This window comes from Hyposmocoma kahamanoa, unplaced genomic scaffold (genome assembly GCF_003589595.1).
Source record: "Hyposmocoma kahamanoa isolate Upper Pololo Valley unplaced genomic scaffold, ASM358959v1 303, whole genome shotgun sequence".
NCBI classification, from domain to species: Eukaryota; Metazoa; Arthropoda; class Insecta; order Lepidoptera; family Cosmopterigidae; genus Hyposmocoma; species Hyposmocoma kahamanoa.
The window spans coordinates 1,415,350-1,434,992 of record NW_020653784.1 but is presented as its reverse complement, the minus strand read 5'-3'; the positions used below and the strand labels follow the sequence as shown (position 1 = coordinate 1,434,992).

The 19,643-nt window shown below is 37.8% G+C and overlaps 1 protein-coding gene across 2 annotated transcripts in view; it reads left to right on the top strand.

Annotated features, from left to right (window-relative positions):
* Positions 1-7,211: 7,211 nt before the first annotated feature.
* The window catches only part of LOC113229328 (protein vein), a 118,530-nt gene continuing 106,098 nt past the window's right edge, over positions 7,212-19,643 (top strand). For both annotated transcript variants that reach the window (XM_026462884.1, XM_026462883.1), the window contains exon 1: positions 7,212-7,693. In XM_026462884.1, the coding sequence (XP_026318669.1) occupies positions 7,276-7,693 (418 nt within the window). In that variant the 5' untranslated portion in view covers positions 7,212-7,275. The remainder of the gene's footprint in view (positions 7,694-19,643) is intronic.

Sequence of the window (19,643 nt, the reverse complement as noted above, 5' to 3'; positions counted from 1 at the left end):
CAAAGGCACTCAGTAATCTCCTTAGGGGCATCACCGCTTCAAAGGAAGAAACCACTGCCTCATATAAACTCGATCCGCCAGAAATACAAATGTAATTTGTACTCTAGCAAATTGAAGAAATGGCGTATGCCTAAAAGTTTCAGAAGAAAAATTCACCAAGACTTGGCTGATGGGTTTTTAAACTTTGCCCCTTCCTCTAACGAGAGAATTAAAAAACAACAAACGACATAGAATGTTCAACAACAAAACGTTGCTAAGCAACCAATGATGTTATAGGAAATGAAAATTTTTTCGTCTATTCCGCGGGGACCGAATTTTATTAATATAACGAGTTCTTAGGTTTTCGCGATTGATACACATAGGAAATAAAATTATTTTTCTAGATTTAAATCGCGTATATTTGTTTTTTCAAACAAACCAACGTTTCGGGACCTTTACAGGTCTCATGGTCACGGTTGACCGTGACGTTGGTCAAAACAAATATACGCGATTTAAATCCGGAAAAATAGTTTCATTTCCTATTTATTCATATAATTTAATCCTAGTTTCAGTTTCTAGTATTTAAGCTGTTATTGTATTTCTATACCTTACCCGTCTGAATAAATTTAACTACATAAAAAAGGGACCTACAGATGGCGTCGCTCTAAACATCATAACTTTCTCTCTCTCTTTCGAAACCTAAAGACCTTTTCAAGACGTTGAGTCCCTCACCCAAAAACTGTCCATAAATCGAACTCCCCGCCTCACAATTATCGTTATCAGCGGGCCGATAAATAAATATTTATGTGCGCATACGCATGCGGGCGAAATTATGACAATTTAAACAATTATACCGTTAACGAGAAACGCAAGGGGTGGCCAACAGATTCATGCAGAGGTTGTTGCTCTACATTTATAAATTTATGTATTCTGTTTCTGGTTTTGTTTTATCAACGCTATACTAACGAAGGATTTGCTTATGGTTCTTGATTACGAAGTCAATCACCCTTTATCTTTTCAAGGAATATCGAACAGATCGATTACGGTGGTTTCTAGTACATTAAGGGCGCGTTCAAATTAGCCGCTGTTAGAAGCGTTACAGCCGCGCGGCGGCCGCGCAACTGAAATTTTTAGTAATGTTTTATCTTTCGACTCAGTTACGCGATGGATTCTGACGAAGAAACATTACTTTTACCTAGTTCTTGGGGCACACACTTCACCTATAGATATTAAAAATGACTCACCTGCTATGTTTTTTTCAGTTGTAGTTTCAGTTTCAAAATTGTCAAGAAATTGTACACATAAATTTTCTCATGCCTTTTTTATCCAGTCGATTGGAACAACTGGCGGAACTGCTATCCCATATTGCAGGGTGTTGTTTTGCATTCTCTATAAATTCTTCAATTCGATTTTCATCCACCGTCGCGCGGCCGACGCGCGGCTGCAGCGCTGCTGCAGCGCGTCTAACAGCGGCTAATTTGAACGTGCCCTAAATTGCAGGAACTGAAACATAAATTTTCGTTACCAGGAAAATTCAAAACCACATTTTGTCATTTTTTTTTATTGATTCTTTTTTGTGTTATATAATAGCGTTCTACATAAAGAATTTTGTATCATGATGCCTTTCTTATAGCATTTTTTGACATAATATTAACAAACCAAATTTACTGCGTGAGATGGAGTTAATCATTGTGGATCATTTGGTATGTCACTGTAAAATGGACTCATTGACCTACAGATTAAAACCTCTTCCCCTGTAAATTGTCTGCTGCTTTTTCTGTTGCAGCACCTTTTAATATGTTAAATATTATCAGTCATTGGTTAATTCTTTTTTGTTATTGTATATTTATATTAAAATATTAATCATATGTAATATTATAATCTCTGTAGCAGTAGATCTCCTTGTGAAAGCGTTCGTCCAGGGTAGTACTGCCATCTTACCTATTTCTGCCGCCAAGCAGTAATGTCAACATTACTGTGTCTCGGTTTTGAAATGTCACGGTGCTGGTGAAATTACAGGCACATGGGACTTGTCAATTTATGTCTCAGAGTGACGGGCGCAATTTGCAGCTTGCAATTTAAAGCTCTGAGTGGCACTGTAACTGTTAAGGACAGGTCTGGAACTTACCATCAGGTGCATGACTTGTTGGTCCCGTCACTTGATGTTACAAAAAAAGTCTCACCACGATGATATTCAGTTATTTTTGAAAGATTGCACACTTAGCAAAAATTCTTCCGATCCGGCCGGATTCGAACCGACACGTCTCCTAGCAAACCGTGCCACACGCTATGCCAACAAAGCCACGGAATGAACCAGCGGACCTCGCGAATTTTTCTGTGTTTGTTGTCGGATCTTTATATAAGGAATTTCACAAAAAAATAACTGAATATCATAATGGTGAAGAATTCTGACATTCAATAAAATTGAATATGGTCCATTTTACTTAAAATTGGAATAAGTTAAAATGTAAGTTAAGTAGAGCATTATTGTCGCCCGTGCATTTGCCAAACGTCGTATCAGAATTAAGCTCGCCACTTTCCGCATTACAATGAAGTTTTTAATGAACACATTAAACTTTATACGTCATACAAAATTTTATACGTCTCAATTTATTTAGGAAAGTTTAGAAGACTAATTACGGAACCTACAGAAGAGTTCAGCCAAAATTATTTTTTTTAAAACAAAATTCAACAGTTATTTATTGCACATAATGTTACACATTTCCAAAGGTAGGTAAGAAATTAAAATACATACTTTGCCAACTATAGTACAAGATGACGCCCCGTAAGCGCATGGCAATATTAGCGGAGAAGGTCTCACGCTGTTACATTGTAAGTACAGACGGCAGCACGTCATTATCACGACGGATTTTGTTCCGTAGCATTGGAGGCACTATTCGAGCAAATGTGTATAACTTAAAGTGCCGTTGACTGTACCCATGATAATGTTATATTTATTTATTTAAAGTTAATTATTAATAACACGTAAAAGTCTCTAAAAAAAGTAAAATCACTCTTTTTGACACTCACTTTTAAGCATACCATTCCATCGGTAAATAATAATAACAATGACATTAAAGCACGCACTCATAACCCCGCACAAAGGGAACCCTGTATCGCGGGTGCCATGGACACACACATAGACAACTACAAATTACACCCAAATTCACAAGAGAAATAAATGTAGGCCATGCAAATATTTTTTCCGACCGGGGAATCGGACCCGGGACCTCAGCGTGGCAGACCGGTATGGTAACCGTTCGACCGCGGAGGAAGAATGTACGTAGATATATGTATAGATATATTTTTTATTGCTCACACACAAAAACAATAACACTACATAAACAACTGAAAACTAAAGCGGGCAAAGGCGGTCTTATCGCTAAGAGCGACCTCTTCCAGACAACCCCCGAGGTAGAGGCTAATCGGAGCGGGAGACGTAGTGTGCCAAATTACAAATAAAAGCGAACTGTATAAATAAAAAAATATATAAACAAAACTTACATTATAATTTATCAAATACTTCATAAATACATAAATATTAAATAAACTTATAGTTACTACGTAATTTAGAAATAAAAATTATGGCGTCTGAATTAAGAAGCAACCGTTGTCTTTTTCAACCTTGCTGCCTTTTAAACCATTACAGGGGAAGGTAGAAAAAAAGAGTAATATAACAAGGTAACAAACAAAGAAAGATAAGGAACATCCGCATTGTCGCACTAAATATCTAACAAATTGTTAACAGTTTAGTTCCCACACCCCTGTAATTGGTAACACGTGTTGGGAACAAAAGGTGCCGTTGTTTTGTTTCTTGTCTTGTTACTATTGTTTAAATTGTTTACCTGTTTACAGGAAGCGGTAGGGAAAAAATCACAAATTGTTAAGATAATTTTTAAAGCTGTAGTTACAAAATGTTATACTTAGTATGAACTATATAACACACACACACATATCGTGCGCCTGGTGGTAAGCGACACGCTGTCCATAGCAGTTGCAGTGCCATTCAGAGTTCGCAAAAATCTGTGGGATACTGCCAAAGTTGCAACGGACACCGAATGAACCCGAGTATCGTGTGATCCCGGGACTAGTTGCTTGTGAAAAATGGTCATCGCGATCTACCGTCTCCTATTTGCCAAAATTATTTCATCGGAATAGTGTAGGTAAACAAGGTCATCACCACTTATAGCGACAAAATATACCAACATCTATCGAAAATGAATTCGGGTTCAGATGATACAATTTTAATGTCATCTCCCGAGGTACAACTGAACCCGGGACTGGGTGCGACTCAAATTTAATTATTTTTGACAAGCAACCAGTCCCGGGATCACACGATACTATAGCATTTGGGCTCATTCGGGTTCCGTGGCAACTTTAAACCGACCCCGGGTTCAGATGCTACAAACCCCACATGTGCCTGTAATTTCACCAGCACCCTTTACCCTTCAAAATCGGAATGCAGTAAATCTCACATTACTGCTTGGCGGTGGAAATAACTCTTTCCTGACTGCCTTTGTGGCCGAACGGTTACCATGCTGGACTGTCACGCAGAAGTCTCGGGTTCGATTCCCGGGCCGGGAAAAATGTTTGTATGGCCTACATTTATTTCTCTCGTGAATTTGGGTGTAATTTGTGGTTGTCTATGTGTGTCTTTAAATCTTTTAATCTTTGCCATTAAATATTTCAATCTGGTGTAATTTTTAGCATAAATAAGTTTACCTCTCTTAAGTTTGTTAACATTAAGAATATAGTAGCTATTTTGATTATTGTACATCTGTGTCACTCGAGTTGTTGATTTTCCAAATACATAAATATTATATCTTTAAGTAACTTAAAAAAATAATAAACTATATTATGTATCAACTTTTACAATTCCACTATCGTGAGCAATTAAGAACAATAATAGCCTCAATAATAATGTCACGAAATTCCAAAATGTCTAAGACACCGTAACTATGTCGGCTCCAGCCATAAACACCATTTGATTGGTGCTAAATATGACAAAACTACCATTTGATTTGAAAAACTATACAGTCGTTTTGTTTGATACAATTTTATTTTTACTTTTTTAATCCTATCTCCAAAAATAACACTAATCAAATTACGTCGCTATAATATTGAGAATGCCACGGTACCGATGGTAAATAACGATGAAATCAAGAATGGAGCATGCTTGTCTATTCTGTCGTGTTGGTGTTTCTTTAATTTTAAAATTATCTACACTTTAAACATCAACAACGTTGATTGGACCGCCTTTTCACTGTCACTTTGATAGTGTCTGTTCACTCTCGTCTTGAAAAGATCTATTCACTCTCGCCTTGATAGTGTCTAATCACGCCTTGAAAAGGCTTGAGTTATTTTGTCAGGGAATATATTAGCAAGTAAAGAATTTCACACTTAGTGTGTTGCCCTGTAGCAGCACGTACTTGAGAATGAAATTATGAAAGAAAACGTTACGATGAAAGTTTCACCCTAAGGAAGGCTCACAACCCTATCAAAACCTTTTCCTTAGAGGAAATCCGGGCCTAGCAGTGGCTAAAACTAACAGAGTAGCAATTTGCAAGCAATAACTGAAATTACGCCTAACTACAAAGGACTTATCTCTATTAGGTACATCCGCGTGCGGGTGACCACAGTGCGTCACACGGATGGCACACGGCGGGTCAATACAATTGTAACCAACGGCCAGTGGGGCAAAAAGTTATTAAGAGGACGTCGATACTGGCACTAGAGAGGTTCCATACCGTATTCTCAAGACAAGATTTTTTTTAAAGTTCGCTTCAGAAAAATGTCATCTGAGGTCAAGCGTCGGTGTGACCGATGATGTTTGTCTAAAAAAATACTTATTTACTTTGCCCTTGAATAGTCCTAAAGTATAGTTTTCGGGAAACATATTAGCAGTGTATTCCTTTCTTTACCATGCGCATTACGATGAAGGAAGAAAAGTAATCAAAAGCTCTTTCATCAACAGTAAATTCGTCAAGTAATTTGCTTTGCTAATAATCGGTGAGGTTATATCTTTTTTTTAAACTGTTTGAGCTACAAATACGGCACGTATTTAAAAAAAATATACAAAAAATATACTCAATAATATTTTGAATTTTTTGTCATCACAAAATCCTAACAAGAAAAAAGCGCTCATTCATACCGGGATAAAATGCTAGCATGAATGAAATCACTACCTGAGAGGTAGTAAGGTAGGGTGTCGACTTTTTTTTCTTTAACCGGATGTGAGGCAAATTGGTCTATGACCGTTAGGTCGGACACTCTGTCCGAAAGTTCCGTGGTGAATGTGATTTCGGTGTTTTTATTTCGCCAGATTATTGGAATTAGGGAAGTATGGATGACTAGTGTATTATTTTCTTTGGACAAATTGTGATTTAAGACGATTGAAATGAGAACATCGGCTTTATGCGTATTGAAACAAGACCTATTTTGAGTACTTCAGGTATGTACGCAACTCTTTTCTTTTATAAATATCTTCGTTCCGAAGTTTTGATGTTAAAAAAATTAAAACGCTTTGTGATAATTAGATTCCTACCAGATTCTACAATATCTTTATAAAACAACTCGTAGGATGTATCGAGGCTGGTAGTGACAGAAATCTACGTTCGGCAAGGAGGTCAGCATCTACGCAGAGGTCAAAGCTACGCTAGACTACGCGCTACACTCGTAGCGCCTACGGGGAAAGTTAGAAAACCTCTACAAGGTCAAATAGGCAGGTGCTACGAATCACTGCGCACGTAATCAATTATTGTACAGTCTTTATCATTGCGTTTAACTGGTCAGTGAGGAGAGGCTTCTGAGCGTAAATAATCGTTTAGAAAATCTATAACCCCATTTTAATTAATAACATACAAATTCAACTTAATATATTATGTCTACACACAATTAAATCTAAAATAGAACTTATTTTAATAACTTTTCATTAAATACGTTGTAAGTATGCTGCATGACCTAAAGGTAAATTAATAAACTTTCTGCATATCGGGACCACGAAGTTGCGGATATGTGTAAGATGAGAGCGTGGCCTTCGCATGCGTGCGTGTTGTGCGAGTGGCAGTGGGCAGCAGCGGCGGCTGTGGCGCAGGCGGCGATTCCCGATCGCCCTAATCATTATCATCCGCAAATTAATCACGAGATAAATCATCGACGCGTGCGGGAACCGATCGAGACTATTTCGGCGTAGGCGGGGCGAGTGGAGGGGCAGCGAAGGCAGTCGAGCGCCGGCCGCCGACGGGATAGGACGCGTCTGGTGCAGCGCATGGAGCGAGCGAGCGCGACGATGGCGCGATGAAGACTTGCGGGCGCGCGGCGATTTGCTGGGCCTTCCTCTGCTTCGTCGGCGGCCTGGCTGCGCCGCGCCGCCTCTACTGCGAGCGCGCCGACGTTGCCTGGCGGGCGTACCGCGCCCCAGTCGCCTTCGAAGCCAGGGTCCAATCCCTCGCCAAAGACGCCGCTACCATACAGGTGAAGCGGGTCCTTCGCCACCAGGGACACTGGCCCCCAGAGGAATCCACCCTCAGGCTCAAACTGCCCAAGGATAAGTTAGAGTGCTCGGGACGTTTTGAAGTGCCGTTGAAAAATAGACGTAACTATATCGTGTTCGCGGAGAGGCGCGGGCAGCATACAGCCGTGGCTTTGGGACCGCCGTTGAGGAGGACTGGCAAATTGATGCGGAGGATTCGTGCGGTCTACAAGCCTGGTTACAGTGAGTGTCTAGTGATAAGGGTGATGTTAGCGGCCCCCGCACCGCGCGGTGTGACGCGAGACGTACGGGACCACATGGAAGTTGCTCCCGCGCCGGCAGTAAATCGGACGCAAAGGTATTTTGGGCAAATTGCTTAAGCCGGCGCTGATTACACTTTCCTCATTGTCATTTAATACGGCACTGAAAGAAGCAGGACGACTGTAATTGACATTGGTTTTAAGCATTTAGTCCTTAATTGCACATTTTGTAACACGATCCCTCAAACCTACAATGTTTCTGTCATTATCAGTCAATTTTCATGTGGTCCCACGCATGTTAACAGTAAGACTTGAGTCGTATCGGGTGAACAAAGACAAAGACGTAAAAGGTATCCATTACAATACAATAATGGAGTTAAAGATAGTAATAAATTTACTGGTAACAAATATGCGGTGGCGGCAGGTGTACGCGTGGAACAAGTAGCTATTATGAGTCCATTTTAGGCCCAGAAGCGAATAGTGGCCGAGACTAACGTCGCAGCAAAACACACTAAGCGAGCTACAGTAATACACGTCTTTATTTATGCACCCTTCGTGAACGGTCGCTGGGAAGCAGTACGAGACGCGACTAGACGATATAACGATGAAGATAATAAAAGTTGCTAACGATAATTATTGTATTGCTGTTATTAACTTTGTAGAAGTTTAGTTTGAAAATATAGCGAGCGATGGAAAATAAAATTTGATTAACATCAAGCTGATGCAATAATAATCCTTCAAGTACTCTCGTTGCGTAACTTCAAAGCGTTATCGCAGGAGACACTTTTCAAAAAAGTTTCCCAAAAACCTCAAATATTTGCATATACATTATCGTTGGACTGCATACCCAGTACAGAAAGTTTTTTCAGAAACCAAAACAGTCTCTTTAGAGCATGATAATGATGATTTTTTTAAACATGACACCTCTACAATATCAATTTATTTATAATAATTAATCTATACAGCATTGGAATGTCGTAACTATGTGAGAAAGTGACTGTCACGATGAGGATTTCCGGTATTAACAAACACAATCAATTGAAAAAAAAAACTATTAATTGATAACAAAAATCCTACTTCAAAAATAACTTATATCAAAATAATACCTAGTAGCGATAGCGCAACGTAAATTCCAAACAATTCTTGTCCGATTTGGTCCACTGGGAAGTAATCAGGGACCTTTTACATACTAATATTTGTGTTCTACAAGGGCCAGTCATGGGTCCATATTATTTACACCTAAAAGAACTCTTTCAACTAAACGAAGAGGATTTTTTTTAAAGCAACCAAAATCTTAATCTCACCGGAAAGGTGCAAGTGCCAAAAAACAATGAAACAGAAGCGCAGAGTTCACGTAAGAGATCGTAACGCTACATTTGACAGCTGCCACCGACAGTCCGTAACTAGAGCGTGCAGTGACGTCACATCCATTGAACTGCCGACGCTATACGAAAATTTAAGATGACATCCAAATGTTAGACCATTTGAAGAGATTTGTGAGCTGTCATATTGTGTAGACTACTTGGATCTTCCATAACGTCACGATTGTTTCTATGTTTGATGATTACGATAACATCATGTCCAATTGATTATGATACTAACTAATCGCACAGATAAATGTAAAAAATACGATAATACGTGATGTCGGTTGCAGAATTACTCTCCTTAATAAATCAAACAATGATATACGTGCCTAATACAGCGCGATCTTAGATACACATAAATAAGTTACCATAGAAAATAAATCTAGAATCACTACCATTTCCATATAGCCTTATCTCTCGATTGACTGCTATAAAAGCAAAAAATATGCTATCGAATCTTTTGGATAACGAAAATAATTATAGGAAATGAAACTATTTTTCCGGATTTAAATCGCGTATGTTTTAGTTTATTCTAATTTCTATTAATAATTAATAATAAATTAAACTTAATAAAAATTCATTCAATAAAATAATTTGTAAAACTTAATGTAGCGTAAATTGGAATGTTTTCTTTGTAAAATTAAAAATAAGGTATTTAATTAATAACTATTGTAACTATAGTGAAAAAATAGGGTGGTTTGCATTAATATTAGACATAACTGGTTGAAGACTGTACCACCTCAGTCAACCGTGACCATGGGACCTGTAAAGGGCCCGAAACGTCGGTTTGTTTGAAAAAACGCGATTAAAATCCGGAAAAATAGTTTCATTTCCTATGTGTAACAATCGCGAAAACCTAAGAACTCGAAACGAAAATAATTTTAAAATTATAATTGTATCGGATAGGGAACATAAACAACAATCAATAATAATATTATTTCAGTTTTTTCTATCATTATTCCTAGTAACTTTTTCCAACCACATTTTATCTCTCTATTTAACCACATCACACTACTTGTTGCACTAAAATCTAAAGCAAACTGTTTTATTCCACTTTATCCTAATTCCAAATCGGATCCATCTATATTTGACTGCATGTTTTCATTCCCTCGTTTACGCTATTCCTCGATTGTTATCTGAAAGCTTAGCTGAATATTTATTAGACAATTAACCAGGCTATTTAAGCAATTGGGAAGTGAAATCAATAGCCCAGGATTATTTTTTTACACATTTTGAAAAGTTTCTTGCGAAATAAAAACAAACTGATTTCGTTCTTATAATTATCAAAACGCTTTGAAACAATTCACGTAAATTTAAGGAGTGTATTATAATTAAAAAGGGTAAGGGCAATAGGATTGTACCTTGAGGTAGTATTACGGCTGAGGTGAAGCTTTTGAACATTTTCTTACATCTAAATCCCTCACCGATTTTTACTCTGAACTTTGAATTTTCATATTGAAGCCAATGTAATAGTGCTACAAAGTGGTTAGTAATTGCATTATCGGAGGCTATCGGTAGCAAACGGCAGACATCGGCACATCTTTGAAAGTGTGGCGCTTAAGTTGTTTACCCTGGCGCCCGCCTTTGCAAAGTGTTTATATTCTGGATATCATCTGTCATTTTTTCTTTTGTTAACAATTGCGTTTTCGTTTATTGGACTCTAAATCCGTGCCAGTGAATTTGATGTATTGTGGCGTTGTAAGACTTTGTTCAAGGCGATGATCATTTGTTTATTTAAATTCTCGAGTACTTTAATATCGATCGATCGTAAATTAGTTCTTTAAATGTTTGATATTTAGTTTAATTAATTTGTTTCTAATAACTATTGGCATTTAGTTTAAGATTAACTTCGATGATATCGATGAACGTAGCTGGGTTTTTATGAGGCTTAACTCTTTATTTCTAAGCACTTGTTAACGTTCATTTTCTAAATGGCTTTGTGTAAACTTTATGTTTCCAGACAGTGCATTTATTCCACAAGTCTAAAGTTCTCTTCATTGACCGTACCGAAGTGATCTTTTAATTTTTTAATAGCAGCGTAAGCAGTGTCGTCACGGGCGGCTGCTCCATTATTCTTGTTGCGCTCCGGTGCCTTTAGTGTCCCATTAAATATTACATATGTACATTTATTTTATTATTACATCGTTTCTTCGCTATTGAGATTTTCTATCACTAGTTTGAGTACCGGTTTAAAGTATTGTTTAATATTCTTTCTGTGGTTTGTAAACTGAAAATATTTACTACAAATTTTAAATTCAATTTTATAGTTTCGTTTACCAAGGTATCCATATTACATTAGGTTTTTCAAACTATGATGTACTATAGTAAAGATAATGAAAAAAATATTTATCTATTTTTTATAACAACGTAATGTTTGTTTTGTTGCGATGGGATTCTATATCACGTCGCAACATGTTGCTTCTTGATTTTTTTCTTATGAAAACACGTTTTCAGCTGGTCGACATGAATGGGTCTGTTTTATGTTAAGTAATTTTTATAGTAAGTAGACTGAACCTAGTGTGTAATAGAAGCACCTCTGCAACGGTATTTATTTATTTTAACTTATAAACAGCTTTTGATCAAAGTGATATAATCATTTATTCCATATGTAAAATTTTTACACTTGAAAACGTCATTTTAAGCTACTTTTTCTTTATAATATCAAGTGACGGGACGAACAAGTCGTGCACCTGATGGTAAGCTACACGCCTGTCCATAACAGTTGCAGTGTATCTGAGGGGCGAACTCTTTCACAAGGAGCTTTACTGCTACGAAAGGAAAGTTAGCACAGTAAACGAGCAGTAGCAATAAAACTCCTTATGAAAGAGATCGTCCGGGGAAGTACGTAGCCTTACCTATTTCTGCCGCCAAGCCGTAATGTCAGCATTACTGTGTTCCGGTTTTGAAGTCTAAGGGTGCTGGTGAAATTACGCATTATAACAAGGCCATCGGTCCAATAGCTCGCATTGTAATCGATGGGTGACGTGACAGACATCTATGCGACTACATGGCTGCATAATAGCTTCTGTATGAACTTTTTTATTTGAGATGAGTGTCGGTTTTTGCTGTACAGTGGTTGCATTTTAAAGTAAGAGAGCAACAACGAATGTGTAAGTAGCTGTGTGTTAAGGTCGCTGAAGAGCAGGGTTCAATGTTATAATTGTCATGATAATTACATATATAGGTGTCAAATAAGTGATATTCGACCAAATCGAAAACAATGTCAAGTATCATGCTTCACTCGCATCCTGCGTCTTTTTAATTTTAAGTAACAGAAGATCTCCTTGTGAAAGAGTTCGTCTAATGAAGTACTGCCACCTTGTCATTTCTGTCGCCAAGCAGTAATGTGAGCATTACTGCGTTCCGGTTTTAAAGGGTAAGGGTGCTGGTGAAATTACAGGCACATGGGGCTTGTCAACTTATGTTTCAGGGTGGCATGCACAGTAGCAATGCCCCTAAGATCTTTGCGATTTAAACTCTGAGTGGCACTGCAACTGTTATAGATAGGCGTGTAGCTTACCCACCAGGCGCACGACTAGTTCGTCCCGCCACTTGGTATTATAAAAAAAAGAACGAGCAAGAAACTCTAGGGATTGCTCTCTTTAAATCTTATTTGAGTGGAATCTAGATTCATGTTGTCTTTCCATACATCGTTATCTCACACGTAGTCTTCAATTTTGTAATATGACTTTTCTATTAAATACTTTTAATGTAAGTTTGAAACTTAGGAAATGATAATATTAATATATGCTCCGGAATCTTATTGTAAAAACTTATACAGTTCCCCTTATAAGAATCGTTTACCTTAGTTAAACGAAATCATTGTATGGAGGTTGGACTTAGTTCTAAGGTTAATATTATATACATAATATACATACAAAATATTTTACTAAATGTACGTGATGCTACAGACACGATACCAGTCTTTCTTAGAGTTTTTCTTAGCATTTGACGTTTGGTTATTTTGGATATGTGTCTGAAACAGGTCAAATAAGTAATTAGTAGGTACACGACCAATTTTTTTTTTCATAATACCAAGTAACGGGATGAACAAGTCGTGCGCCTGGACCACCAGGCTTACCGAAGCGCCACGCCTATTCGTAACCAGTTGCATTTCCACTTAGAGCTTTTAATCGCAAAGATCTTAGGGGCATTGCCACTGTGCATGTCACCCTCAAACATAAGTTGACAAGTCCCATGTGCCTGTAATTTCACCAGCACCCTTACCCTTCCATACCGGAACGCAGTAATGCTAACATTACTGCTTGGCGGCAGATATAGGCAAGGTGGCAGTACTTCCCTGGACGAACTCTTTCACAAGGAGATATTCTGTTACTAAAAATTAAAAAGACGCAGGATGCGAGTGAAGCATCATACTTGACATTGTTTTCGATTTGGTCGAATATCACTTATTTGACACCTATATAATTGATTATCACTATTATAGTATCAGGTTTCTTACCACTTATGTGGTATGACTTCTTTTTATATAGCACAAGCGGCTATAGCACAACCACTCACACAGACTCGACAGAACGTCACTACATACCACGGTTGGTACGAGAAGCCATCGAGATCACGAAGTACAAAACATTTAACCGTGATGATGGTTTTAAACTGTCCAGTGCATGGAATCCGGTCCTTAGTGCAAAAACAAAAACACCTCGAGTTCAGTTTCGCGTGTGGATACAGTGAGTGTGGTATGTGTGAAAAAAGTGAGTGACAATGGTAACGCCACAACAAATCGCGATGAAGGTAGTCGTCGACAGCGCAAGAGGGTAGACAGATATGTCTGCTCATAAAGCTGTCATCTGCCGCCGTCCAGTCAACCCGTGACCATGGAGCGTGCAACCGTTCCGAAATATCGGGAAAATAAAAAGAAGTCATACCGTGGTAAGAAACCTGATACTAGTGATAATCATTTAGTGAATAACCACGAAAGTCTTAAAATCTATATACCTATATAATTATCGTGACAATTATAACATTGAACCCTGCTCTTCAGCGACCTTAACACATAGCTACTTACACATTCGTTGTTGCTAAGCAAAAACCGACACTCATCCCAAATACAAGAGTTCATAACCCCCCGAAAGCCCATCCGCCGTTGCCACTCTATAACTATATACATAAACTCATACAGAAGCTATTATGCAGCCATGTAGTCGCATAGATGTCTGTCACGTCACCCATCGATTACAATGCGAGCTATTGGACCGATGGCCTTGTTATAATGCGTACATCCGCACCTTGTGTCGCGGTTCTATGCCCTATTAGGGATGGGACAGATACTTACTCTTCACAGTTTAAGGTAACCTAATATCTCTGGTCATCTCTGCTGGTCACGCATGGTCACTGTTACTAGCATTTTATACTACTATGTACTAAATTAGCTAGCAACAAATCATGGTCTAAGTATAACATGAGTAGAGATTTCATGTTAATTGATAAAAGGTGTCTTTCTTCCATGTTACAAAAAAAAACATTTTTTCGGACCTTGAAACTAGAAGTGAGCCTTTAAATGAAAAGCACTTAAAAAGTTCACTTCTTAATATAAGCACACAAATTCGATTATAATTTTAAGTTATAAGCGTTGCTCAGTTGAAAACTCAACAATTTCATAGGGAATGAAACTCGTTTTCCGAATTTAATTCGCGTATATGTGTTTTTTCAAACAAACCAACGTTTCGGGCCCTATACAGGTTCCATGGTCATGGTTGACTGAGGTGGTACAGTCATCAACCAGTTATTCGGGTGTAACAATCACGAAAACCTAAGAACCCGATATCAACAATTAAATTTTTTACGATGTGCCTAAATATCAAGTCCCGCCATCTATGTTTCCTAAACAAATAAATTCGCTAATAAACTTACTTACCTGCAAACCTACTCTCGCTTGTCGCTGTCAACACAATGTTGCAAGCTTTTTTAACATGAATTGGATTTAAACATTCTTCTAAACTATTTTTGTAAGCTTTAACGTAAAAAGTCCTTTTGTAAGCACGCTTATTTAAAATAACTACAACGTTTTAAGGCACAAACTATTTTTTTCCATCTCTACTAGCAACCTGTAAAGAATCCGAAACAACATATAAAACCGAGCACGTATATTTCCAATGTTTCAAACTTATGTCAGTTAAAGTAGATCATAGAACGAGTGCAACTTTTAAAAAATATACACAAATCACGTCCCAGTAACACACTCATGAAAACAAATTGTTTATGGATTCATATTAAGGTAAACCGAATGGCCTACTAATCTCGTACTTACCTGAAAGTGTTATGTTTACTTTACCTCAACTCCTCGTGTAAAACTATATGAAAATTTTTCTAATAAAAGTATTTTTTACTCTTTTATTATTCAACAATAAATATAATAGTCTAGTTTGAAAATTAATCAACGGTATAAAAAACTCAAAAGCGTTTTGAACAGTAATAGATATTTTGCCAATAGTTACTAAATTTCAAATATATTAAATTGTCCCATCTCTAGGATGTACGGATTAATAGTGTCCATTTTTCATCGCAGCCCCGCTATGGAAATCGAAATCTATTATGGGTTCAAATTAGTGTCTGTCATCGCATGAATGCCGATGACGTTTAGTTTTGCCGTCGTTGCAATTTTAATAAATCAATTAAATATTAGGGAACCACAGCATTCCACTTGTTACGAGTCTGATAGATATCTTTCGTCTCATTGGTTAGGAAACTCCTGATCTGAATTTCTTCAGAACGCACCAAATTTTGTAACTTTTTTATATAAAAAATTTGTGCGCATTTGCCCTGCCAACTACATTGGGTGCAACTACACGTGCGTAGAGTAGTAGTCTAGACTCACTTTTCACTAAAATTAAGTAATTTTGTATTGTACTAACCATAGCACGTAAAAAAAATTTACTGTATCACTAATATTATCATGGATCATGGTCCGAAATAAATAACTCTATATTCTATATTTGACGTCCATGTCACCTGATGAAAAGTGACGATGAGGTCAACGATGTAGCATGCACGCCTAAACAATGCCTATTCACTCTCGCCTTGAAAAGGCCCAAGTTATAGCGTTTAGGGGATACATCTGCAGGCAGGGAAGCTATATAAATCTGGAAGCGAAACGCGAATCCGTGGAATATTCACAACATAGGCATGGAACTCCATCATACGTCTATGCCCTTGATGATAGAAAGGGGAAGGCGGAATTAAATAAATTCCATCGCATACTCTCCGTGATTTGATCTTCAAAATTGTACTTACAATACAATGTATAACACTTTTATTGCACTCTAGAACAAATATATGGTACAACCAGACGGTCTTATTGCTAGACTAAATCTTTCTCGGGGTGACAATACAAAGTTTTATTGGGGTGGCCAAAAAGTCGGCACAATAACTAAGTGCCCAAAATTAAAACCATTTAAAAAACTAAATATAGCACTTTAATAAATTGTGTATTAGTCATGTTGATTTACAAACCGTATCCATTTTTAATTCTCGTAGCTATTATTACGTACAAAAATATTTTTTTTGATGAAAAATATTTCTTTGATTAAACAGATGGAGAGATTACAAATTGAACCCATATAGTTGGGTATAGTAAAATGTATTACTTTTTATATTAATAACATACATGTAAGGTACAATAAAAGCTTAAATACTAGAAAGTAAAACTAGGATTCTTAAATTATATGAATAAAATTGGGTCCAGGCGGCAAGGTGCCCAAGATGCTGGCAGCGTTCCCCCTTTGTATGGCTATGTTAATGCGTTGGGCAAGGTAGCCTGCCTCTGGGTTTCCCAGGCAGTCTATAAATTTTTTGAATAAAATTTTGTACAGATGTAGGGTACTGGGACCCCACGGGCCAAGGGTTTTGACTCCAAAGGCTGTAAATAGGTAGTCGGAGCCGAGATCCTGCTACTTATTACTGTTTATATTATTGCACTTTGACAGTGTAATGCACCAAAGTACGTACACAAAATACACCTTGAGTAAACAAACAAATTTTGTACATTTTTATCAAGTAATCTACAACATCGTAGACTATTTTTTGCAACTGTATCATTATCGTAACTAATTTGCATAACAAAACAAACCGAATAATGTCTGTCTGAAGACTCAATTCCCAAGGTTTTTAGTCTTAAATTAGTATTTTTTATGAAACGTTCTCTTCGATCTTACTAATCCTTTTTGTGTATTACAAGTGTTTGTAAAAAAGTGTCTGTTTGTAAATAAGTTTAATTTTTTCTATTAGCTATCTAATTAAATAAGATTATAACATAGACTTACATGTCTAACTATATATAGTAACGGTATATTTGTTTTTTCTAACAAACCAACGTTTGGGCTCTTTACAGATTCCATGGTCACGGTTGATTGGGATGGTACAGCCATCAATCACGCAAACCAAACTAGCCTAAAGTATAGTGCATTAATATCACATATTACATTAAGATTTAAATAGCAGGCACATGCGATGTGTCTAGGGTAACGGGTACAGCACTGCCCCTTAGATCCTAATTTATTTTTTTCTTTTCATTTTCTTATATCGAAGGAATTACTGTCACCTAACTATTTCTGCCGCCAAGCAGTAATGTTAGTATTACTGCGTTCCGGCTTAGAAAGGCAAGGGTGCTGGTGAAATTACAGGCACATGGGACTTGTCAACTTATGTCTCAGGGTGACGGGCGCAATGGAAGTGCTCCTCAGACCTTTACGGTTTAAAGCTCTGAGTGGCACTGCAACTGTTATGGACAGGCGTGTCGCTTACCACCAGGCGCGCGACTTGTTCGTCCCGTCACTTGGTATCATAAAAAAACGGCGAAGTCATGAGCAAATGCTAGTGAACAATAATCTCTGCAAAAAATTAATCTTGATGGGATTGTTTTTTTTTTCCTACTACATGCTATACTTATGGGGATTCATAAACAATTATTACAGACATAATAAAAGATGCGAAATATAAAATCTGCACGTATTTTTTTTTTAATACCAAGTGACGGGACGAGCAATTCGTGCGCCTGGTGGTAAGCGACACACCTGTCCATAAATGTTGCAGTGCCGAAGATCCGTGCGGCACTACCACTGCGCCCGTCAACCTGAGACATGAGTTGACAAGTCCCATGTGCCTGTAATTTAATAATTGATATAACGATTAAAAAAAAAGCCTTTTGTGGCCAACGCTGAGCAAGTCCCGATTACACCAGCCGCATGACAGTGAATTAGGTACTGTATTATCAATTGTTTTAATTCAGTAATCAGTATCAATTGTTTTAATTTAATTTTTTTATTCCTTTATTATTATTATACATTGACTTACAAATAAATGGACGACGGGTCTAATACAAAAACCACGAAAAAAATGTCCCAAGTCAACCTATTCGAAATTTAAATTGTTATGTCATCGCAGTATCGCGCTGTCCGTAGAACAATTGAAGACTAAAGCGGAGTGTCGCGCTCTGTATACGATTTTAGCGCCTTACAAGTGCGGACACTTTTTAGCGCGGACCCGACGTCCATATAATTGTAAGTCAATGTTATTATATCATTATTTATTTTAGACTCTCGCCATCTCTCACTTCTCCGAGGGCCTATAAGATTAATTTTGAATTATCATTATTATTACCCACTGTTAGGCACAGATTCAACAAATCAAGGCTAAATGATTGGCGACTACTCCACCGACAAGACCCTAGCTCTTAAATAAGAAGAAGTTAGGCGCAGGCTTCTCTCGCAATGAAGGCTGTAGTTCCCACTCGGGCCCAATGCGCATTTGGCCTCACGATATTTTCCCCCACCGATAATTCCGAAAACTCAAAGATGCAAGCTGGGATTCGAATGTACAACCCTTTGCTTGAAAAGCGGTACGTCAAACCAAAACTATCACAGCTATTTTGTCATATAGTGGTAGACGTCCTTGTAAAAGAGTTCGACCAGGGAAGTACTGCCAGTCTGTCGCTCGTTACTGGTGGACTCGAGATGGCATACGTCTGCCTCTCAAGATTGCTGACGGTGAGACAAGAACTCTCCCCGGCATGGGGTTCGGCTCTATCGGACCAATCACCGTTCGAGTCCCGGAAGAATGGATTTCCTGACGTTATGAAAAAGGAAGTACTGCCATCTTACCTATTTCTGCCGCCAAGCAGCTTCCGGTTTAGAAGGGTAAGCATGTTGGTAAAATTACAGGCACATGGGACTTGTCAACTTATGTCTCAGAGTGATGTGCGCTCTGAGTGGCACTGCAACTTGTATGGACAGGCGTATAGCTTACCATCAGGCGCATGACTTGTTCATCGATATTATACAAAAATATATATAGATCATGATAATTTCTTTAACCATAAAAGAGCCAGATTTTAGTTTCAAACTCATCCCAAGCGTGCGCAAACATTTGCCGTTTTACATCTCTCTTTCTAGGATTTATTATCGAGGTAAAAAGTATCATTTCTAAATCCATTATATCTTTTTTGCCCTGTCGCACCGGACCAATATATTTGAGTTGCGGAATTTCTCTGTCACATAAAGTCGTCTAGGTATTTTTGTGAAGCCCGATTAGACGGCGCGACGGCGCGACTGC